General features: G+C 41.8%; 1 protein-coding gene across 36 annotated transcripts in view; it reads left to right on the plus strand.

Moving 5' to 3' along the window:
* The window catches only part of POLR3B (RNA polymerase III subunit B), a 111,604-nt gene that overhangs the window by 82,042 nt on the left and 4,393 nt on the right, over positions 1–25,169 (plus strand). For 26 of the 36 annotated variants that reach the window (XM_081591273.1, XM_081591290.1, XM_081591262.1 and 23 more), the window contains 4 exons: positions 16,356–16,459; positions 17,016–17,182; positions 21,941–22,054; positions 23,422–23,595. In XM_081591273.1, the coding sequence (XP_081447399.1) occupies positions 16,356–16,459; positions 17,016–17,182; positions 21,941–22,054; positions 23,422–23,595 (559 nt within the window). Of the gene's footprint in view, positions 1–14,205; positions 16,460–17,015; positions 17,183–21,940; positions 22,055–23,421; positions 23,596–25,169 lie in introns of those variants that run through there. The other 10 variants (XR_014082315.1, XR_014082317.1, XR_014082320.1 and 7 more) reach the window with 2 other exon arrangements.

Genomic DNA, 25,169 nt, shown 5'->3' on the forward strand with positions numbered 1-25,169 from the left:
GTACTCTTCCATTTTATAACAACGGGTATGTATTTATATATTTTAAATTTTCTTTTAGTTTTTAGCTTTACTTTTTTGGTTTTGTTTGTTTTTTTCTGTTTCTAATGTAATCTCTGTTTCTTGAGAGCTTTCTTTCCCTCGTGTGTGTTTTACAATCTGGTTGTTGTTGTTAAAAGCTTACCTTTAATGTGCAGTGCCTCCTTGAACCCTAAAGAATAGTTGGCAGGTCTGTGTCCCAGGGATAGAACCTGTTGACTGGTGGAAGTCATTGTAGGGTGATCAAGCAGTGAACTGTATTTCTTGCGAGTGCCATTCAGTTCAATTTCAGGTTGCAGCTAGAAATGAGGGTAGGTACAGTGCTTAAGGCTTATCTGTCAGCTGATCTTCTGGAAGCCAAACGGGGGCAGCAGGCTGTGGGCCCGGTTCAGTGCACAGACTTTCACTTCATTCTTCTGTATCCTCACCCCACCCTCGGCTGTGTCATCACCCCATGCTAGGTCATGGGTCATTCTGGTTCGGTTTCTTGGGTAAGTTTTTGGGGGTAGAAGGTAGTTCCTTGTCTGTATAGTGTAGAAAATAAAAACTCAGGTTCTGATGATTTCTTATACAGACGTATATTTCTACAAATACTTAGTTATGTATCTCCTGAGTGTCTGGTGCTATTCTAAGTCCTGCTGATATGCAGTGAACAAGATACCAGCCCATATGGGGCTTACATTCCTATGGGCAAGAGAGATAATGCTAAGTGCTGAAATGAAAAAAACTAAGAGATAGGGGAGCAAAACAGGAAGCAGGTCGGGAGGTGGGGGAGGGGGAGGGAGTGATTGTTCGTGACATTTTAAGTAAATGGTTGAGGAGCAGCACCTTACTAAGAATATGACTGAGTCAAGTCCTGAGAGAAGGAAGGGAGCAAACTCTCTCTGGAGCTCAAGTGATGGAGGGAAAAGGGAGGTCTGAGGCTGCAGTCAGCCTGGTGTGCTGGAGGCCCAGCCAGGAGCCAGTGCAGCTGGAGCAGAGGCAGTCAGAGGTGAGGCCTCACTGGTCACTCTGTGAACTTCAGCTTTACCCTGAGGGAGAGAGACGCCACTGGAGGGGTCTGAGCAAACAAGAAATACAATGGGACTTATTTTGGCCCCCATGAAAACAGACTGTATGGGGCAAGTGAGGGAGCCTTGATTCCATTTCAAAGGCAGTTGTAACAGCCCAGGTGAGAGTTGGTGGTGAGTGGGGGAAGTGCTGGGCTCACTGGTGGCTCAGACAGTAAAGAATCTGCCTGCGATGTGGGAGACCCAGGTTCGAGCCCTGGGTCAGGAAGATCCCCTGGAGGAGGAAATGGCAACCCACTCCAGTATTCTTGCCTGGAGAATTCCATGGACAGAGGAGCCTGGCAGGTACAGTCCATGGGATTGCAAAGAATGAGACACATTTTAAATACAGAGCCCACTGGGATTGCTGATGGACAGGGAACCTGTGAGTCAGTATTACTGCCCTCAGCCCCACCCATCGCCCTGTTTTCACAGCACTTTTTGTCTGTTTCCTGAGCCTTCCTGGGAGCGGTGGAGAGGTCTGAGTCAGTTCCCTTCCTTGTGCCTCCGTGCAGGTTCAGTTCAGGTCAGTCATGCAGTCATGTCCAACTCTTTGCAACCCCATGGACTACACTATGCCAGGCCTCTCCATCACCAACTCCCAGAATTTGCTCAAACTCATGTCCATCAAGTCGGTGATGCTATCCAACCATCTGATCCTTTGTCATCCCCTTCTCCTCCTGCTTTCAATCTTTCTCAGCATCAGGGTCTTTTCCAGTGAGTCAGTTCTTCACATCAGGTGGCCAAAGTATTGGAGTTTCAGCTTCATCATCAAGTCCTTCCAGTGAATATTCAGGACTGATTACCTTTAGGATTGACTGGTTGGATCTCCTTGCAGTCCAAGGGACTCTCAAGAGTCTTCTCCAACACCACAGTTCAAAAGCATCAATTCGTCAGTGCTTACCTTTCTTTAAGGTCCAACTCTCACATCTATACATGACTACTGGAAAAAACCAAAGCTTTGACTAGACGGACCTTTGTTGGCAAAGTAATGAGTCTGCTTTTTAATATGCTGTCTAGGTTGGTCATAACTTTTCTTCCAGGGAGCAAGCGTCTTTTAATTTCATGGCTGCAGTCACCATCAGCAGTGATTTTGGAGCCCCAGAAAATAAAGTCTCTCATTGTTTCCCCATCTATTTGTTATAAAATGATGGGACCAGATGCCATGATCTTAGTTTCTGTAGTGTTGAGTTTTAAGCCAGCTATTTCACTCTCCTCTTTCACTTTCATCAAGAGGCTCTTCAGTTCCTCTTCACTTACTGCCGTAAGGGTGGTGTCATCTGCATATCTGAGGTTATTGATATTTCTCCCTGCAGTCTTGATTCCAGCTTACGCTTCATCCAGCCCAGCATTTCACATGATGTACTTTGCATAGAAGTTAAATAAGCAATGTGACAGTATACAGCCTTGATATACTCCTTTCCCAGTTTGGAACCAGTCCCTTGTTCCATGTCCGGTTCTAATTGTTGCTTCTTGACCTGCATATAGATTTCTCAGGAGGTAGGTCAGATGGTCTGGTATTCCCATCTCTTGAAGAATTTTCCACAGATTATTGTGATCTGCACAGTCAAAGGCTTTGGCATAGTCAATAAAGCAGTAGTAAATGTTTTTTTGAACCCTCTTGCTTTTTCTATGATCCAACGGATGTTGGCAATTTGATTTCTGGTTTCTCTGCCTTTTCTAAACCCAGCTTAAACATCTGGAAGTTCACAGTTCATGTACTGTTGAAGCCTGGCTTGGAGAATTTTGAGCATTACTTTGCTAGCGTGTGATATGAGTGCAATTGTGTGGTAGCTTGAGCATTCTTTGGCATTGTTTTTCTTTGGGATTGGAATGAAAACCTTTTCCAGGTGTAATTTTCTCCTTCTCTTAAGCCATTTACTGTTCTTTCCTCTGTTCATCAGCTTTCAAAATTGTATAGCTCTCTCTTGCCCATTCTTTTTCCTTATAGGCTTATACCTTAATTTTGTCGACTCCCTTGTTAGTGAGGTTTAGAGAAGGAGTAGAGATAGACATGTTTCTTCTTCCCTGTTTCCTGGAAATCCACATATCTATTATTCGAGAATGTTCAACACAAGAATGCTAAGTGTGTGAGTTTTTTTCACTGCAGCGTATAGAACTGAAATTAAAGTTATTTTATTAAAAAGTGAGAAGAGTTTTTAGAACACCTTTTATCTGCTAACCAGAGCCTTGCCTCCATGATGCCTTGTTTTTATTGGCTGTTGTAAGCATTTCTAAGATTGAAAACTAACTTTAAAAAGGTTTAAAGTTCATGTAATCAGAATTATGACATAAATGGTAATGATTATCAGAAAAGTATTAATCACAGTTTGGCAACTCTTATCTGAGAATACCTTATCTTTTTCCTGGATCATTATTATAACTAAAGTCTGCCATTTTTATCCTTTCTGTGAATGTCACCCTTCTGAAACCAGAGACATGACAATGGCATAAACCTATTTTTTTCAAGTTTTTTTCATTTATAGTAAAATCGTAAAGATTCAAAAACAGTCATGGTTTTGTTAAACCACCTGTATATATTGTTAAACATCAAAACACTTTGTGGGCTAACTTAAGTATATTTTAGATTTATTGAGGATAGAAAAAGTGCCCTACTACTTTATTTAACTACCCCCACCCAGCACCCAGCACAGCACTTTACATATTATACAGTATCCATTCAGTGTGTCTATGGAATAGTTTATTAAATAAAATATCACAAACATACAGATATAACAAGCCAAAATCTTCCCTCCCCAAATTAATATAACTTATTTGTCCCAGTAAATATCCCATAAAAATGTCCCATTTTTATCCAGACTGGTACCAGGGTTTTCATCACCCTGGACTCATAGCTCCCCAGCCCTAACTGACCACAGAAGCTCGCCAAAGCTTTTCAACCAAAATAGCTAAATGCACACACCCACCCAGAGATGCACTCTGAGCTTCAATAAAAATCTGCCTTGACAGCCCAGAGAAATCTATTTGGTCATATTTAAATCTCTTCTGTGGGCTCAAAATCATGTTGGCTCTTTGGGAGGTAGCAAGGAAACTTAGCCCTTGGCTAGTGTCCCTGAGTAGTTGGCAAGAAGATGAATACAATGAATTGCATACAGTTCATGCTAAACTAAATGGTGGAGACCATTCGTGATAGAGAAGTTGTGAGTTTGTCGTAGATAGGGATAAAACTCAGCATTTGAAAACACTTTTAAGAAGTCTAATCCAAATCCATCTTCCCTGGTATAAGAATTTCTTTTAGATTATTTTTCACAGATGCTGTTCCTCTTTCCCTGTGACCTGTGAAGGGAGCCACTTGCAGATTTCTGAGGCTACGGTTCTCTTATATGGAACCTGAATGCACTTTCCTGTAATGTACACCCAGTACCCCTGCCCTGCCTGTGGGCTTACTGAATGCACACTTTCCCCTTTTCTTCGAAGTTACCTCTGTTCAGCATTTAAAGAAAGCCTTCAGGTTCAGAAAAAGTATAGCAAAGAGATAAAGGTCCTGAGCACCAAGTGACCAGTTTTATCCCTTTGAAATGGAGACTGTTTCCTAGGCTTTGTTACTGGGATTAAACAGAAGGATGTGTGTAAAGCAGGCAGTGCCTGGTCCATGGCCACAGTCAGTAAAGATGACCGCTGGAAGGTCTGCTGTCGCAGGCTGGGCAGAAAAGGTAGACAGGCTACGTGGGGTTTGGACTTGGAGGGCTGTGATGCAGATTTTGTTTTTCCTGTGAAAGAAAAAATGGAGAGCAGCAGTAAAGAATGAAAACCTGTTGACCTACAGGAATAGAGCCAAGAAGAAGCAGGATGCCGTAGTGACTGGTTTTAAGCCTGATAAAGGATGGCACCGATCACAAAGCAACTTTGTGCCTCATTGAACTTGATATGATGGAGGATCATCTCAATTGCTTATATTATTAATTGATCTATTTCTCAAGCTCTCACTATGTACCAGGCCCTGTTCTCAATATTAGAAATAACAGCGGTAAATACTGACAGAGTCTCTGCTTTCCTGGGATTTATGTTTTCTTGGGGAAGAAAACAGAAAAAAAGTAGACAAAAATACAAACAGAATAATTTAAGGTAGTGATCAGTGTGACATAGGAAGACTGGTTTTCAGGAAGTGGGGGCTGCCCTGTGGATGATAGTTAAGATCAGCCTCTTGGAGAAAGTGACCCTTGAACTGAGACCTGGAGGATGAAAAGAAGTCAGGGAAGCAAGGGTCTGGGAGAGTTAAGTTCACCAGCCCTGAGGCATGAGTGAGCTTAGTACAATCAGAGAACACACACAAGGCCAGTCTGGCCAGACATGTGCCTGAGCAGGAACACGGTTTGAGATAGTGAGAGAAAAAGGATGGGGCACAGCGTACAGGGTCATGTGGCCAAAAGAAAGGAATTTGGACTTCATTCTAAATATACTGGGAACCAGCAGGCCTGTTGGGTAGCGACTGTAAGCAAAGGAGTGACAAGATCGAATTACTGTTTTAAGAAATCACCCTGGGTTCTCCATGGAGAGTAGACTGGAGGTGAGCAGGGAGAGAAGGCCAGAGGTGGTAGCAGTGGTCCAGGCAGGAGGGGACGGTGACTTGGACAAGGGCAGTAGTGGTGGAGAACAGGAGAGAAGTGATGCATTTTGGTTGTGCTCTGGAATTAGAGCCAGCAGGACTTGTTGATGGCTGAGATGCTGGAGAAGGAAAAGACAGGAACTGAAGGTGAGGTCTGTGGCCTGAGCAGCTGGCAAGGTGGTCTATCAAGAAGGGGAGGACCGAGAAGGAACAGTTTTTTGGAGTTAGGCCGGGGCAGGAGTTGAGTTTGGTTCTCAGGTCTGAGATGCCCATTAGACTCCCAAGTGAAAAGGTTGAGTAGGCACTTGGATGGAGTCTGGTGCTCCAGGGGCAGGTTGGTACTAGAGATAAAATTTGGGAGTCACCTGCATGCAAACTTGTAGTGTCTTACCTTTTGTGATTAATAGTTTATGAGCATTTTCATCTATATTCCGTCCTTTAACCTTTACAGTTCTAGTTGGTAGTATTGTTCCTACTATACAGATCAGGAAATTGAGGGTCAGAGTTGTGAATGGCTTGCCTCCTACAGCTTAGTGCCGGCAGAGTCAGTTGAGATCCAGATTTCTGATTCCAAGTGCGTTGCCCATTCTGTGTTGGTAAGGTGTCCTCTCTTGATATCCTATTACCACTCTGTCCCCAAGGTTGCCATGTGGGTGTGTGCTCAGTCTTTTACCTACTGAGCTACGAGGGAAGCCTCAGCTTCCCAGGTGGCACAGTGGTAAAGAATCCGCCTACAATGCAGGAGGTATGAGTTCGATCCCCGGGATAGGAAGATCCCCTGGAGAAGGAAATGGCAACCCACTCCAGTATTCTGGCCTGGGAAATCCCACAGAGAGAAGAGCCTGGTTGGCTACAGTCTGTGGGGTCGCAGAGTCTGACACAACTGAGCGACTAAACCACCACCACCACCACACCTGGGAAGCCAAGGTTGCTATATTCCCTGGAATTTTCCCTTGAAAAAGACGCAGCCTTTTCCTGAGACAGAATTCTAATTTTTCTTAATATTATATTTAATATTACCTATTTAAATATTAATTCTAGTATTTCCTTGAGGAGATGCAAAATTCCCTTTCTTCCTGGATAATCAGCTTTACATAGCACTTCTCTGCCACCAGTCCAAAGGAAATACTATCCTCACATACCTCATTCCCGAAATGCCTGACAATCCCCCATATTAAGATATACTTCTGACACAGAGCTGTGATACCAGGTATTCCTGTCTTTCTAAAATCAACCCATTGGCCCAATAGCCTGACCAAAAGACAGTGTTTGGTTAAAATTTCCAAATCTGTCAAGAGTTAGCATATGTAGAAGACAAAGAAGATTTTTGATTTGCTTTGTCCACTCTCTTTGTCCCTCCACTTTGTTCACTCTCCTGGTGTGTCTGGCTCAATGTGGTGGTTAAAGCCAGAAAAGGAGGGCCCTTGAGGGTGGTGACCTGGACAGGGCTGGAGGGAGCTGACTTGAATATTCACGTGCAGTGGGCACAGCTGGTGGCATCTTTGTGGAGCCTTGCAAGCCACGCAGCCCTCAGCGTGGGGCTCGGAGAGGAGCTGGACGAGGCCTGAGAGAATAAACTGTGAATGAAATGGAGAATAGTCCACAGCTTCCATTATGCTATTGCAGCTGTCATGAAATGAGCCGACCAAAATTTCATAGTGTTGTGAGCTTTCAGGGCATTTATTATATGTGTCATGTGGTGTCTCCTACAATGATTTCTTTCTGTATTGGTCTAGATGCACACCAGCGTAAGAGCACTATTAGTTGAACTTAGCTTTTACTCTTGAAATGTAGAATTTTTTTGGAAGGTTTTTTTTTTGTAGCATCTCCTGCAAGCTAACACACATGTGTTCTCTATGAGAAAATGTAAAGATTGTTTTGATGTAGGTCATCTTTATGCCTGTCTCTCACTCCCTCCATTTAGAGCATTAAATTTGTTAGTCTTGGTGTTTAAAAAGCAATGTGGCCCTGCAGATGGCCTGATTTTTGTCTTTTGGTAAAAGTTTACCTTGACAAAGTTGTTATTAGGAATTAGGAAGTCTTTTTTGTATACACACACTGTGTAGATGGCATTTCTGTACCTAATGCCTCTGTAAATATCCTCTCTAGCAGTTAAAGGAGACTTGAACATTTAGTTTCACAGAACACGAGGGTCTGTCCTGCTCCAGCCTGATCACTTCAAAGGTGGTGGGATAATTAGTAGCTAAATGAAACACAGCTAAAGTAGCTCAACAGTGGTAGTTACAAGCTCTGTGTTAAAAGCTCAAGAAGAAGGTCGAAGAGGCCACAGTAAGTGGGTGAACTGGGACAGAAAAATCAATTCTGACTAGCTGGGTTCAACATCAGTGCTCTGTGATAAGCAAAGCTTGAATGCAATTGATTGGACAGAGAAGGCCCGCTGGAGAAGTGAAAGTGTTTGATCAGTAGCTGTTAAAAATGTGGTAGACCCAGTCAGCAGCATCACTTCCTGTGACCTGCACAATAGAGGAGGACCAAGCAGAGAGAGCCAAGCGTGGAGGAGAGAGAAAGGATTCCATAAGGAAGAGGGAATTAACGTGAAGCAACCAGGATTCACTCACAGCACTCTTTTTGTTTATTTTTTAAACTTTTTACTTTATATTGGACTATAGCTGATTAACAATGCTGTGATAGTGTCAGGTGGACAGCAAAGGGACTCAGCCATACATATACATGTATCTATTCTCCCCCTAAATTGCACAACACACTTTTTAGATAAGGGAATTCCAATAGAGTTTTCCAATGAGAAATTCAAAGACTTTTAATGAAGTACATCATCCTCTGGGTCTTTGTGAGGTTCATTGTGTGTCTCATCAGTAAATGCATAGTGAATGAGCTCCCCCTCAAAGGAACTGGCCCTTGGTCAGAGATCTCTAGAACAATTCATCCTTTTTGTAATATGCAAACTATTGGGGAAGGTGAGATGAGTTAGTAATAACCTGTACAGCAAAGTTATGAATTTGTTGTATGTTTGTTTATGAAGGAAGGAAAGCTTACTTTAATTTTAAATTCTGGTGGTGATGGGAAAATATTAGAACCCCAAAGTCTTGACCTCCTTTCCCAAGTGTTCTCGACATCCGAGTACTTCATAGTGAAGCTGTGGCCTGTATAATAGATGCATAATGATGCTCCACAGGGGAAGTAGAGCAGACATGGGTCTGGAGTGTTCTTCGTGTTTTCTCTTCACATTCTTCCTTGATCAAATTTATAGATAAGAGTTAAAGACAGGAAGGGGCTTCCTGGTGGTTCAGATGGTAAAGGATCCGCCTGCAATGTGGGAGACCTGAGTTCAATCCCTGGGTTGGGAAGATCCCCTGGAGGAGGGCATGGCAACCCGCTCCGGTATTCTTGCCTGGAGAATCCCCATGGACAAGGGAGCCTGGCAGGCTACAGTCCAGGGGGTCGCAATGAGTCGGACATGACTGAGCAACTAAGCACAGCACACGAAGATAGGAAGGGGCATTCACATAGAGTGCTGCTTGGAGTCATGTTTGGAACTAGAGTTTTTATTAAAGTCAAAATAATGTGTATAACCCTCTTGAACTTTGGCATAAGTTCTATATGAACAAGATTGATCAAGGGCAAACACTTGTATCTTGAGCCTTGCTTTCTATGATGGTCAGTGCATTTATTAGAAGGGTGAGCAGATTTCCTGCTCAGTTGGGTTTTTGTTTGCTTGCTTTATTGTTTAATCCTTTAACAAAAATTACCTGTCAGCCTAAGGAATTCCCAAGTTAAATTTCCTTTCAGTCCTCAGGAAACCAAATTATTATATTTCCAGATTTCCTCTGACTTTTGCTGCCATTCACAATGAGGGAGGAAAAAGTGGACTCCTTTGATGTAGGGGGGGAAAAGCAATATATCACTTCTCTCAGAGAACATTTCTCAGTCTCTCATGTGAAAAAGGATTAGCACCTCCAACAAAGGTCCTGGAGATCACAGAATCGGCAGCAACACCAAACAGTATTCCAAAGGAGAGGAAAAACTGTATTTGAGCAAGAGTGTTTGTCCTGGCAAACAGAAGCTTTTTAATAACTGCAAATCTGCGATAATGGCATACCCTCCTCAGCATCGCCCCTAAATCCTCAAACAGCCAATTTAAGTGGAGTGAAGTCAACCTTTGTTTTAAAATAGAAATACAGTCTTATCAAAATGCAGGTTTTTTTCACAGGCTGGTTCAGCTTATCTATCTTTGGTTCATAGGGATTACATATTTATGGATAACATTGTTTGGAAGATTCATCTTTGACCCTCTCTTGTTCAACAAAAGTTCCATGATAAAGTCACTTGCCTCCATTTTGCATTAATAAAAATTATTCAGCAACCTGCTAAATTAATTTGTTAGATTTTAACTGAATGTCTATTAGAAGAAAAGAAAGTCTCCCCTGATTTCCCAACACATTAAAGAATCCATATACAGTAAGCATGAAGAAGCAGTGTAAGAAAATGTTAAATTTGCGTGTGGCAAAAAAGCCAAGAGAAAAAGTTTGTTAAATAAGGCTAGGCAAAAGCTTTGGTTTTTCCAGACCTTCACTTGTTATTTCATTTTTCTATCTTATGTTTTCTAAAATTGAGAGAATGAAAAGGCTTTGACTTAGAGTAATAATAATAATACCTTGTACTCATGTAACACTTGAAACCATCTAAAATCCTCTCTGCTAGTCTGAAGCTTCAAAGTCTGGATGTCTTTGGCTCCCTACTTTGCTTGATCCTTTTGAATGAAAGACTCCAATGGGAGGGGAGAAGGGGGCTGATGGAGTTAACAGCGTGAGCCCCAAGATAAGGTATACGACACCAGACAGTCCTTCAGAGTTTCCTTCTAAAAAGAAATCCTGACGACTCTTTAACCTTTGAAATCAAGGTGATTTTTGTCCACACAGACACCTCAGGAAGATTTTATTTAATTTGCTTTTTGAAGAACAAATTTTGGTCTTTGGTAGCTAGCCAGTAACCCTCTGACCTTTCAGTAAATATCCAAGTAAAGCTTTGAAATTAGGGTTTTTAGTGTTTTATGGCCCAGAATAAAAATCTCCAATTCTGTTTCCAAATAGTGTAGCCTCAACACATTTTATTAAGCTCTCGACACATTCAGCCATGTGTATTTTGTAAAGTTCCTATGGTTATTGTTTTACAATAGCTGCTTCCAGAAGCATTGTAAGGGTTTCAATTAATCAGCCCTTTGTGTGCTTCAGACTATGCAAATTTATCACATCAAACCATTCAACTGCTCATGGGAAAGCCGTGTAAAAACTGTATTGTCTTCTAGCGCCTCCTCTCATTGAGAGTGATGTTTTAATAAGAAAGCTAATCAAGTTTTCTTATGCATTATTTATCTGTTAACATGTAAGGAAGAGCCGAATTAAAATTATGTCAACCGGGATATGGCAAGTGATGTGATAGATCTGGAAGCGATTCAACAACAGAACAAAGCTAATATGATTCAACAGTTTTTTTTTTCTCCTCCCCTCCCCCTCAGGATTATTTAAGGTGGTGGTGTGGAGAATAAAAGAAGGTTAATTCAATAACTGGAAAGGGGGAAAGGAAGAAAGGAGTAACCACCTGTGTTAGCCTTCCCATTTCGACTTAGAGATTTACATTTCTGAATATGTAAAGGCTTATCGAGATGAGTTTGTTCAAAGTAGAAACACTTCTTATTGAACACGAACAGTTCGAACTTGAAAGCATTCCTGCTGCTTCTTCGGCCCCATTTAGCACCATATTCATCAGCAGTAAGCTACTCTGCCCTGGAAATCCGCAGCCCAGGTCCTGTGAAGTCCTAAGTTATTACGAGACACCGTCCTGATCGCGTGAAATGATCTACACGGCCCAGTGGAGGGAGCTGCCTTTCAGCCTCTTAAGCCACAGTTAGTGCCACTGCATCTGCCCCTTCCATCCATTCATTAAGTTGGTCTCCTTTGCCTTGCTAGTTTGCTTCCTGCTGAGAGTAATTAGGTTTCTTATATAATAATAATTCCTTGTGTTTAGCTGCTGCCTTTCTCTGAGGACCTGAAAGTACCTCTCAGACATTAGCTCATCTGTTTTTGTAATACAATTTCATCCTGAGATAGATGCTAATTATTCCCATTCCAAAGACCAAACAACTAAGGCTCCCTGGAACATGGTACTTTACCCCCCAGGTAACAATATCGGTTGACTAGCACAAAGACAAAGTAAGATTTCCTGCTTCCTTGATGCCCCACCCTACGCAGGTCTCAGCATCCAAGGGGTGATGAGCCTTTTATAGATGGCACTCCCCCTGCCCCCATGTCTGAACCTCATTAATACCAGGCTTTGCAGTGGTCACACCTTCCCCGAACACCAAGCCTCTTCCTGCACTGTGACCAATAGAGAAGCATGGCAGCATCATTTCACCTTCACTTAGTGCTCAGAGTATGAAACTGTGCAGAATAAATAGCCTTGTCTAACCAGTACCCACAGAGAGTAAAAGTTGGCAGTGTAGACTCGGATCGGTGTTATTTCAGCAGGATCGGCTATGCATCACTTAGAGCATTAGAATGTGGTGAGCTGAACTGGTCCAGGTGTTTTCGTGGTCAGCATTCAGTTGGGCTACTGTGCTTGGGGCACCTCTGAAGTGGACACAAGTCCTTGAACCTCTTCATATCCCCACCTCTATCACAGCACTTGTCACACAGCCTGTTAATTGAGGGAAATGATTCTCTCTTTTTTCTCAGAAAAGAAAGAGTAAAAATATGTAGCAACCTGAAAGTGGTCAATTTAATCCAAAAGTAGTTATACATAGAAGGTAGACTTGCTGCATAAAATTTTTAAAAATTAAGAAGTAAAGCAGAATGTTATCTTAAGGGGAGACGTGGCTGTCAACAAAAGAGAAAAACCCTTTGCTAGTTGGTTCTCGGCAAGTTAAAGTCACACCAAAAATAGCTCTCAAGTTAAAGATGTTATTACAGTTTTTGTCTTTAGCCAGCTGTTATTTGCTTTTCTGTCTCTGTATGGTAATATAATGCTTTAGTTTTTTTCCATATCTTTTTCCTCACTTTCTTACCTTTTCTTTTTTTCCCCCTGTTTGGATTGAAATGGATCCATTACATAAGACTAGTTTTGTTTTGTTTTTTAAATCCACAAATGACTTTTGAACAACTGAGTTGCTGTTTACAATTAGAAATACTTTCAAAGAGTGATTTGTCAGATTAACTGGAATTTTGCTGGGTAAACCTATTCTTAAAATGATTTATGTGTTGATGTGCAAGGCGCAGAAATAGAAATAACAAATTGGTGTAAGAGCCTCCACTGTCTGGACTGCGACACAGAGAGCCATGGCAGGTCCCCAGACTTGCCTCTGGCTTGGCGGTCAGACTTGTAGCTTCTTGAGACTCCCAAGTTCTTCGCCTTTACAATTTGATATTAAGATGGATGGTGACGGAATAATATTTTACTGACTGGGTATCTGTAGACTCTTTCTGCTCTAACTTTCTGTGTTCCAGTTTCTCTCTCTCGTCTGTTTCCATCTGTTAAAAGTTCTGTAGTGTCATCTGTGGTCTAATTCCCACTTGGCCCCTATGAGTGTGTTAAGTGTTCCAGACCTGTTCAACTAGTGTATTTGTATTTCACTGCCAGGCAGTCGTGCTATAGACAATGGGGTTGAGACACCAGCATGAGCCAGGGGATGAAATTTTATTTTAAAATCTGAAATGCTGCGTAAGCATTTAAGGTATGAATCAGTAATTGTTTCACAACAGCTTCCATTAGATATGGTTTATTTGTAGCCCATCCTCTTTTCAAGGATCCAGGGGAGTGTTAACACACTGAAGCGTACTGCATATCATTTACATTTTTAAACTAGCATTAAAGGAGAGTAACTTTAAAGAGTTCTAAATATCAGAGGAGATTTTTATGCCTCTGTTCCTGGAGAAGCCAAAGTTTTAATTTTTCATTTGAAAAATAAGAGGGGAAAAAAAAAACCTTCCTGCTTTGATTAAAGATTTGAATAATTCTGAAACAGAAATACCTTTAAAAAAAAAAGGAAAAGTCTGGTTGTAAGGTTGAGAACTCTCCCCCACTGCCTAATGAATTCAGTAAAATACAAAGTTTTAAAAATCATCTGTCTCATTTGAGATTCGAGATCATCAAATTCTGTCTAAATATTTTGTTTTAACTCCTAAGCTCATTATGGTTTCTTTGTGTTAACTTGTATTAAAATCTGTCAGCTATGACTGGTCTCATAAGCACAGTCAGCGGACCAGAATAAGTTAATTATTTACTTGTGTCACTAGTGCTCTTCATCTAATGAAATGCACAGCTGTGTTGGATCTGCAGTTGGATGTGTAGCGCGCATTGTTCCGCAAGTCAGCAGAGGGTAGAAGCCGCAATGATGGAGAGCCCTCAGTTCTTTCTGCTGTTCTGGCTTTCTGTGTCGATTTCATGGATCTTTTATCATTCACTTTCACACAAAACAAACAACACAGGCCTGTCTGCTATGGGAACCATCTTGGCATATAAAAGGGTTTTCAGAGCCTAAAGTAATTTTACATTAGCGAAGATTTAATTTTTGGCTTACAGGTGCCCTTGATTCAGATGTGGCCCCAGCAGTTCCTATTACGGAATGAAAAAAAAATCTGTAAGTGACTTACATAACCAATACTTTTTAAAATTGCAATGTCAGAAAAGGGCTGGTAAGAAAATAACTTCCCAAGAAAGGAAGCTCTCTACCAAATATTAATCAGATCTCAAGGAGAGTTGTTGGAGATTCAGATTTCAGGGGAGGGAGCACTGCTTTCATTTTAATCACAAAATGAAGTTAAATTTGCTTGATGAAACGTGTCCACTAAGGCTGGGAATACAGAATGCAAATCATGTCTTTCTTTACCCTCCCCCAATCTGAGAGTGTCCAGCTTCCGCCAAGGGTTCCTGCACCTCCTGCTCCTCACTCCCACCTTCTCCTACTGGGTGAACAGGCAGCTTCCCCTAGAGCCGACGCCGGCATCCCCCTGTGAACTGCTGCGGAAGGGAGTGCTGAAGCTTTTCTTCGGTTTTGTTTTTAAGGGATGTTGCTGAGCCCTTCACCTCCTCACCAGCCAAAGTGACATTCTCACCCAAACACATCCTGGGACTGGCCTCTGCAGGAATTGCTGTTTTTAACATTTTGTTCACTGCTAAACAATGTTGTTGTCGGTTGCACCTAGATTTACAATTTGATCTCTTTCAGAGTAGATTTCCCAGTAGCCCCAGTGTTTTGTCAGATAATTTCAGTGTAGACAAGATGGATTTTTGGAGAGAAGAAAAGAGAGTCACAGACTCTGCTTGATTTAAATTCTAACATGTTGTAGCTGAATTTGCAGTCAAGTGAACTGTTTCTATGCTTGATGTAGGAAAGCATATGTTCTTTATGATAAACAGTACAGTTTCAAAAAGCCAAGTAAAGTACCTACATGCTCTAGAATTCAGCTTCATAAACCTAATTACCATTATTGTTGGCAATGACTGGAAATCTGAGTATTGATAACTGATGTCAAATAGATAAATGATGCTCTTTTTCTTTAGACTTCAGGTCTTGGTGTTTATAACACGTCACAAAAAAAATCTCTTTTGAAATAGCTTGAGTAATTATGTAGAAACCGAGGAAAGAAACGTTTCTTTGAGAACAGTTTCTTTTTAATAAATGCAGATGGTTGATAGCTTCATGTACAAAGGAAAATAACTTTCATATTTTGAAATATTAAAGCGTTTTTTCTTGCTCCAATGCCATTGTACACTAGTTTTCTAATTCTGAATTTTGTAGATTGTGGTTAGCGATCTAAATTGTACTCTTGTATTCCTCCTATCAACAAAGAAGTCAGAGGAATTTAAAATTATTTAAGTGGTAAGATTTTGTAGGTTAGATTTTTAACTCTACAGGTTAGAATAATATTTAGGGAGTAATAAAGTACAACCAATTTAAGAGACTATCAGTAGAGTGCAGAGAGTTGGTGGGGTTTTGTTTTATTTTCATGCTTAGAATTTCATGTCTAACTCGAGCCTTTTCTTCCAAGAATAATTTGGCGTTCAATTTTCTTGTTCAACTTCACGACTTCAATCTGAGGTCCCTTTTCTGATGGGCTGTCAACTATAGGAATTACAGTTCCTTAGGATAGCTTAGGGGAAGCCAGGGGAGCCGGGGCAGAAAGCGGCCCCCCAAGCCAAGGGCTCAGCAGCCAGTGGGTAGACCTGTCAGCACATCGGCCACGCACAATTACTCCTTGTCCCAGGTTTTGAAACCACAATTTAAACACACCCCTCGCTCAGTCAGCCCTCTGTGTTTGGTGGTCAGAGAACTCGCATTCCTGGGACCTGGGTACGGCGGATAGCACATCACGAGCTGGGTGACGCAGGGCAAGGCTGCTGCTGACCTGCAGCTTCAGGGCTCTTGACGGGGCCAGGACTGCTCTCTGCTCTCCATGGCTGGAGAGGCTGGGCTGGCAGCCGAGGGCATGCTGTGTGTTGTGCCAGCAGGCCAGTCCGCAGGCTGTGGGGCCTTCCCGTGAGGACAGTTGTTTCGAACCGTTTGTCTAACAAAGCGGTTGGAAATTGCTTTTGTGAACTCCTGAGAGAGACCACAGAGAAGGTTTGAGAGCAGCAGAGACAGAGATGGCAATGAGGAGATCCCGGTTCAGTTCTGTACTCTTCCTTCCTGCTGACTGGCTGTACACGGCCCGAAATCTTCTCTCCCCCAGGTGTCTGCGGCTTGATCGTCCCTCAGGAAGACATGCCATTCTGTGACTCTGGCATCTGTCCGGACATCATCATGAACCCCCATGGCTTCCCATCTCGAATGACGGTCAGTCCGTTTTTCAGAGATGCTGCTTTTAAGGAAGAGGGCAAGGCAGCTAGAGGAGACGGGACCCCAAAACCGATTTTCAGAAAGGGCCCTTTGAGCAAAAATAGGTTCCTGACCAGGTGGGCTGATCTACTGAGGGGAGGCGGAGCGGTCTGGGCTGTTCTTCAATGGCAGTCTTCTGAGTGATGAAGTTACCCCCTAGCAAAAGACTCCGTCTTATCAAACCTAATGCATCTCCCTCTCCGTGGTTGTCCCGTTTGTCAGCCTGGCCCCAGTACTGACCAGCCTTGGGACTTCAAAGTCACTTAACCCCTTGTTCTTCAGGTTCCTCCTGTGCAAACAGAGGGAGATAATAGTATGTATCCCATTGGGGTTTTGGAGGCATAAACTTAGGTCACAGTAAGAGAGGGTAAATATTTGCTGCTCTTAATTTGTCTCTCTTATTAAGAGTGATAGTTTCATAATCTTTAGGGGGAAGTAAGGCCAGAGCTAAATAAACCAACAGAATTCCTGCACCACAGGAAGGTGCTCACTTAAATCTGTTCACATCACGCAGGTGGGGAAGCTAATCGAGCTGTTGGCAGGCAAGGCCGGCGTGTTAGATGGCAAATTCCACTACGGCACCGCGTTTGGAGGCAGTAAAGTGAAGGATGTGTGTGAGGACCTCGTCCGCCACGGTTATAACTACTTAGGGAAAGACTTCGTTACATCTGGCATCACAGGGTAAGTGTGTGTTTAGACATCTTAAAGGAAAAGAAGGATTTTATTAAAGTAAAAGTCTGATAAGACATAAGAGCCCTTAAAATATACACTGGACATTTTTAAGAAATCTGAAACAAGAAAATCCAGGTTGGTGGTGGATGTGGCAGCTAAGCTCTGGGTCATGACTTTGCAACATGTGTGTCTCACATCAGCACTCTGTATACTGTTCCTGATGTTGTATGTGAATTATATCTCAGTTAAACTGGGGAAGGGGAGAAAAGAAAAGTCTGAATTTAGAAAACTAGGGCTTCCCGGTGGCTCAGTGGTAAAGAATTCGCCTGCCAATGAAAGAGACACAGATTTGATCCCTGATCAGGGAAGATCCCACATGCCTTGGAGCAACTAAGCCCGCGTGCCACAACTGTTGAGCCTGTGCTCTAGGTCCCGGAAGCTGCAGCTGCTGAGCCCACACGCCACAATAACTGAAGCCTGTGCACCTAGAGCCTGTGCTCCGCAACAAGAGAAGCCTGCCCACTGCAGGAAAGAGTAGCTCCCCCTGCTTGCTGCAACTAGAGAAAAGCCTGCTCAGCCTGCACAGATCCAGCACGGCCAAAAATATAAACAAATAAATAAAATTATTTTTTTTTAATTAGAAAACTGATAAATTCAGGAATGCTGTTTTGCTGAGGAGGTTCTCATTTTAAAAGTAGAAAAGATCTTATTTACTGAAGTAGGATTACTACACACATTTTAAAGAACACATCAGTTGTGTATAATACAAAATTCTCTTAACTGTTGGCCTTTCTGTGTACTTCTATGATGAATTGCAGATATTTTGTGCTCTGACAGATAGCCTGAGGCCTGACGTTTGCACATTCATTCACCAACAGCGTGTTAAACACCTAAGTATGTAACAGTGAACAGAATAGACATGGTCCCTGACCTGTGCGTCTGACCATTGAGATTTGTTACTAGACATTAAAAGATATAGATTACTTTCTCAAATGATCTACCCAGACTGTAATAATGTGAATTTCTTTAGGTGTATCATGGTTGAGATATTATAGAAAATCACATTACAGGAGAAGAGTGGTAGTCCATTTCAAAAATGATTCAGTGAAATAGCTAAGGTACATTTCAAAAGAAAAGTTGTCATTGCTCAACTGTTCATTTTACTCTTTGCTCCTCACCCAGAAATAATGCAGTAGTTGACCAGAAGGTGTGCAGAACTAGTGACTCAATTTGGTGGACCTTCTGAACATAATTTTACTGGAAGATTTGAATGGATTGTGCTCTGCTTCCTGTGAACAAAACTGTAGACTATGTCCACACCACCTTCTCCAGTGACCCCAGCCAAGCCATTCATCTCAGTGGCAAAGTTTGAGAAACACTGTTTTAGCTTTGTTAGTTGAAAAGTTCCACAAGGACTTACAAACATATTCACCCACCAGCTTTCATCCCTTGTCACATTTCTGAGCATAGTTAGGAGGAAAAATTGCATATGGCTTTATTCAGTTAATGATAGAATGGCATTAGGTGACCGAGTTCTAGAAATTCTACCATGGAGAGCCATACAATGGAGAAATAGAATCATTTATTATTAAAAGCTGGAAAGAAAGGAGGTCAGTCTGACCCCCTGTACTACTAAGAAAACTGAGATAGAGAGGTCGTGCAATTACTTCATGACAGGCCTAGGATAAGAATAGTGTCTCCTGATACCCTGTCCATTGTGCCTTTCACTCTACTGTGTCTTCCAAGAATCTGGCTGTACTTAAGCCAGCAGAATGGCTTGATAGATGCAAAAGTCTGTGCTAGTGATGCTGAAAGCGCTGTAAGATGTGTACCATGCAAGCAAGGGCAGGTGCTTTTGTGTCCTCTCCGCCGTGTCTGATGCTTTCTTTGCTCCTTCCACTCTTGCATCATGCTGTGGCCCAAAATTTACTTAGTAGGGAAAGCCCTGGATTTGAATCACTGTACCACTCACTAGCTCTTAGTGAGCCCTCTGTGCCTATTTCTTCATCTTAAACATAGGGAAGGCAGTCTCTCCCTCCCTGGACTGTGTTATGGGTTAAGTCATGAGTTACATGGCACATACTAGATGCTTCCTTTCTTTTGAGGAAGAAGTTCTGGGGCAGTTAACAATGCTTTTAAAGGCATCATTCTGGCTGCTCTTGCTCCAAACGGAAGAAAAGAGCTTTCTGCTGTCAAAGCATTTAAATATTCACTCTCTTTTGAAACTCTTAGTACACCTTTTCTAAAGGCTCATGAGTCAGCTATGTGACAGATGTTGACCAAGTACCAGTTGTGTGCCAGGCAGTCATTAGTTCAGGGACCACAGTGACAAGGAGATGAAGTGCTTATCCTGCAGAGTTTACTTCTCCTGGGGAAAAGAGGCAAGAATCAGAGAACTAACAAATGTATATTTTAATACCAAACAGTGACAAATACTCTGAAGAAAATGTAACCTAGGTGAGAGCTGAGACAGTGCGCTGGCCCTGTGATGCTGGGGTGCGAGGAGGAACCCATCAGGGTGCATCTCTCTGAAGAGGTGGCATATTTGACAGAGCCACGTGAATACCTGGTGGAAGAGTGTTTCAGGCAGAGGGGACAGTGAGTGCAAAGGCCCTGAAGCAGACAGGCCTGCTACATTTGAGGAGCAGTGAAGAAGCCAGTGTTGCTGAAGTCGAGTTGCGTGGTGAGGAAAGGAAATAGAACATGAGTCAGGTGGGCAGGAACCAGCTAGTGTTAGCCCTTGTGGCTGTGATACACAGTTTGGGTGATACAGATTCTGAATGTAATGGGAAGCCGCTGGGAATTTAGAGCAGAAGAATGACCTGCTGTGAGCTCTGTTTTAGAAGGAATCACTCTGGCTTACTGTGTAAAGAAGAGATTGTTGAGAGATAAGAGTAGAAGCAGAGAGAGAGATCAAAGGATTGTCTGCAGTGATCCAGGCAAGAAAAGGAGGGTGACTTGACAAGGGTGGTAACCGTGAAAGCGGGTTTGTCCTGTATACCCTCTATCACAACCTGTTTACATTTTTTTCACTATTCTTTTTAATTGAATGAAAGACTCTCTTAATTTTACAGTGCTTTATGATTTTCAAGAGTTTCACACGATTTCATATAGTCCCATAATAACCCTTTTTCTCCCTACCTCTTTATTGCCCCTCTCTCTTCCCTCTCCCCACTAGTAACCAGTAGTTTGTTCTTTATATCTATGAGTCTGATTCTTTTTTGTTTTATTTACTAATTTGCTATAATTTTTAGATTCCACATATAAGTGATATCTATGGTATTAGACTTTCTCTGGCTTTTTCACTTAGCGTAAGGCCCTGCAAGTTCACCTGTGTTGCTGCAAATGGAAAAATGTCATTCTTTATGCCTGAGTAGCATTCCACTGTATAGATATACCACATCTTCTTTATCCACTCATCTGTTGATGGATACTTAGATTGCTTCCATACCTTGGTGATTGTAAATAATTTAAAAATTTTGTATGGAAACACAAAAGACCCCAAAGAGCCAAAACAATCTTGAGAAAGAAGAGTAGAGTTGGAGGAATCACTCTCCCTAACTTCAGACTGTACTACAAAGCTATAGTAATCAGAACAGTATAGTACTGGCATAAAAACAAACAGATCAATGGAACAGGATAGAAATCCCAGAAATAAGCCCACACACTATGGTTAATTAATCTGTGACAAAGGAGGCCAGAATATACGGTGGAGAAAAGACAGTCTTTTCAGTAAGTGGTGCTGGGAAAACTGGACAGCTACATGTAAAAGAATGAAATTAGAACAAACTCTAACACCATACACAAAAACAAACTTAAAATGGATGAAAGACTTAAATGCAGGACTAGATACTATAAAACTTCAAGAGAAAAACATAGGCAGAATACTCTTTGATATAAATTGCAGCAGTATTTTTTTTAATCCATCTCCTAAAGCAAAGGATGCAAAAGCAAAAATAAGCAAATGGGACCTAATTAAACTGAAAAGCTTTTGCACAGCAAAAGAAACATCAATAAAACAAAAAGATAATCTAATGAATGGGAAAAGATATTTGGAAATGATAAGACTGATAAGTGGACGGGGATACTATCCAATACATAAAAACAGCTTATATGGCTCAACATTAAAAAAACAAAAACCTAATTAAAAACTGGATAGAAGAACTGAATAGACATTCTCCAAAGAAGACATGCAGATGGCCAACAGGCACATGGAAAGATATTCAGCATTGCTAGTTATCAGGGAAATGCAGATCAAAACCACAATGAGATACCACCTCACACCTGTCAGAATGGCTGTCATCAAAAAGAACAAAAATAACAAATGTTGGAGAGGATGTGGAGAAAAGGGAGCCCTTGTACACTGTTGGTGGGAATGTAAATTGGTGCAGCCACTGTAAAAAACAGTATGGAGATTTCTGAAAAAGCAAAAAATAAAAACCTATCGTATAACTCAGGAATTCCATTCCTGGTTGTATATCCAAAAAAAAACAAAAACACTAATTTGAAAAGATGCATGCACGCAGTGGTCATAAATTTTTATTTCTTAATTGAACAGTATATCTTTTATTGTATCTGTGGTACTTTTATATTTTCAGTTCTAACATTTTGTTCACTGCAGTCTAAAAGTCACTCTCTTGCCCATTCATTCAGTCATAAACTCATTCAAAAACAGATTAAGACCTGCCAGTGATGAGTCCTAAAAAAGGCTGTCTCTTGTTAGCCCAAATTTAGTTCCTTAACCTAAAACTCTGACCTTTCTTGCAGTGAGCCCTTGGAAGCATACATCTATTTTGGCCCTGTGTACTATCAGAAACTGAAACACATGGTGCTTGATAAGATGCATGCCCGGGCCCGGGGACCTCGAGCTGTCCTTACCAGGTAAGAGAAAAGCATTTATAATGTAGTCAAGTCTACATTGTATTTCTCGGATGTAGCAGTAGGCAGATGTCAAAATTTAGGGTGTTAGATATCAACAAAAATCACGTGTCTGATTAATGTGAGAAAATAGCCACCAATTGAAAATCAATTCATAGGTAAGCAAACCCGTGGAAGGTCTTGCCAACAGTCTCCTAACAAAGTTGTTTATCCTGTACCAGTTGGGGCTTGGGTCCCTAACCTTTTAAAGTACTCTCAAGCCCAGCAGATACGTAAACCACAGGGAGTCCATTTAGGGGGCCAGTAGGGGGCCAGTTCTCATACAAGAAGGAATGGCCTGAGTGGGACACACAGAACCTTCCCAGTCTCTGGGGAACCTCCCATCTGACTCAGGAACTCCATCCTTCCAGGGGACTCCTGATCTATTCCAAATTTTATAGAAAACTCTCTCTGCTTCTTTCCATGTTTAATTTATATCTTAACAGTAAAGCTCCTCTCTGGAGCCCTGGCAATAACTGTTGGGGACCCAGGTTTCTTCCATAGTGTGTTCTGCTTAGTTTTTCTATTTTTAAATAACAGAGAACTGAGACATCTTTGAAAATACTCAAAAGACTTTCTTCCCTGATTTGAGAACTATACTGTGCTGATAATGATGATAGTGATGGTGACAGTAATGCTAGCACTGCTGTTTTATGTGATTACATGTTAATTTATTGTTATGTCACAGAAGATTGTATAATTATTATTTCCATCTAATAATAATATTAGCAGCCAGTCGGGTTACGTCTCTTCTCATTGACGGCTCTTTGGGATGGATTTCTTACATGCATTTTTACATGAGACTGAGAGGCTGAGCAGCATGCTTTTGGTCACTGTCTACAAGCAGTTTGACAAATAACATAGAATATCACTTACATGTGAAATCTAGAAAAATGGTACAGATGGGCTTATTTACAAAGCAGAAACAGAGTCATAGATGTAGAGAACAAATTTATGGATACCAAGGAAGGAGAGAGTGGGATGAATGGGAGATTGGATTGACATATGTACACTACTATGTGTAAAATAGATAACCAATGAGAACCTACTGTATCGCACAACGATCTCTATTCAGTGATCTGTGGTGACCTAACTTGGAAGGAAATCCGAAAAAGAGTGGATATATGTGTATATATAGCTGATTCACTTTGCTGTACGGCAGAAACCAACACAACATTGTAAAGCAACTATACACCAATAGGAAATTAATTTTAAAAAATAGAAGCAGTTTGAATCCAGGTGAACCCTGCTCTGAAGCCTTGGGCTTTTAGCCAGCATCTGATGCTGCCTCTTTGTTTAGTACAAACAGATTTGTCTAACTTGTTCCAAAGGCAGCCCACTGAAGGTCGATCTCGCGATGGTGGTTTGCGTCTTGGAGAAATGGAACGTGACTGTTTAATCGGTTATGGAGCCAGTATGCTTTTACTAGAGAGACTAATGATTTCAAGTGACGCCTTTGAGGTTGATGTCTGTGGGCAGTGTGGACTTCTGGGGTACTCCGGCTGGTAAGTGGATACCACATGTCTCTCACACCACATCCCTCGCCTCTTAAATCACAGCTCAGTGTTTCACCCTGCATCATTCCCTCATATTCTCCAGCCTTCCCCATGCAGGCATTCCAGAATTCGGGATTCTGTATGTACGTGCTTCGTTTGTCTGCCTAATGTTCTGCTCTCTACGACCACTAGAGTTTAAACTCCCAAGGAGACTTTGTCTTCTTTTTAATGTTATCTCAAGTACCTTTTATAACACTACTCATCTGTAAATACTGCAGATTCAGAATTATAGCATATTTTAACGAGTATCCTTCAATAGAAGACCGTGTCAAATGCCCTTGTTTAACCTCAAACCCAAAGAACCAGATATGTTGCCCCAGCTCTTATAGCAAATTGGTGACAGAGCGGGGACCTTGTCGGTACCCTCTCTGCTTTACACTTGGCCTGTGAATTCCCCGAAGTCAGAGACCACGTCTGTCTCAGTTTTTCACTCAGGAAACATTGAGTAAGGATCAGCCACATGCCAGACACTGTTCTAGGCCCCAGAGTTATAGTGGTGAATGAGACAGATGAATGGCTGCTCACAGGGAGCTTGTCTTCTAGCTCGTTCTAACTCCGCTCTGTCTTGTTTACCTCTGCTTCTCCAGCCTAAGACCTTTGTGATGCTAAATAAAATATAATTGCTTAGGATTATCCATAGGTAAATTGCATAATTCATAAAGTTTGTAGTTTCTGTGTGAGTCCAGTACACGGGCCAGTTAAAAGATGATACTCCGTATTTTTTGTTTGTGCTCATTTTCCTCCTTGTACTGGTTCTACTCGACCACTGACGAGCAGCTGCTCTCCTTAGGCTAGTCGTGATCCAGAGCCCTGAAGTACTCCGGCAGGCAGGAGGGCCAGCAGTTCCCTGGTGTTTACTCACACTTCTGCCAGAGGTGAGGTCTAACAAGGTATAAGGCAGATGCTGTGGAACAGGAAATAGCCTCAACTCCCTCACTCACCCTCCCAGAGCCCCTTTCCCCACTGAGTCCCCCTTCAGAGCCTCCTTCCAGAGAGAGCCCCAACTTTTTACCATGTGTTGCTGCCAGTTTCTTGGTGAATGAAAGCAAATCAAGAGTTGGAGTGAGTGAACTTCTTTGAACACAGTGTATATACCTTGCTAGTTACACGACAAAACCCTTTAGCCAATTATTTTATGATTTTTTTTTTTTTGGTGTAAAATAGTTGAGGAGTCGTCTGTTTCTTCTTGTCTGCGAAGAAATCATTTGATATTAAAAAACCAACACAAGAGGTGGCTCTTTGCGCTTTGTTCCTTTCATATGATGGCAGAGAGGAGGTGACAGTACTCTAAGCATAAGCCTGGGTGTTGCTTTTATCAGTGAAATGGGAGGGGGTGTTTCCATTCTGAGATGTCTATTTATCTTTTGAAATGCATATTGAGTTTGCTTTTTATTGTTCTGGCTGTGTAACACACCAACAAAATGTGTAATAGCGAGATGCCTGGAACTAGTTTCACTATGCTTAAGTCTTCTAATTTGGTGCAAGGATTTTTTTTTTTTTTTTTTAAGCTTAAACTACAAACA

The sequence above is a fragment of the Giraffa tippelskirchi genome, chromosome 4 (assembly GCF_054371585.1).
Source record: "Giraffa tippelskirchi isolate mGirTip1 chromosome 4, T2T-mGirTip1v1.2.pri, whole genome shotgun sequence".
Classification (NCBI taxonomy): Eukaryota; Metazoa; Chordata; class Mammalia; order Artiodactyla; family Giraffidae; genus Giraffa; species Giraffa tippelskirchi.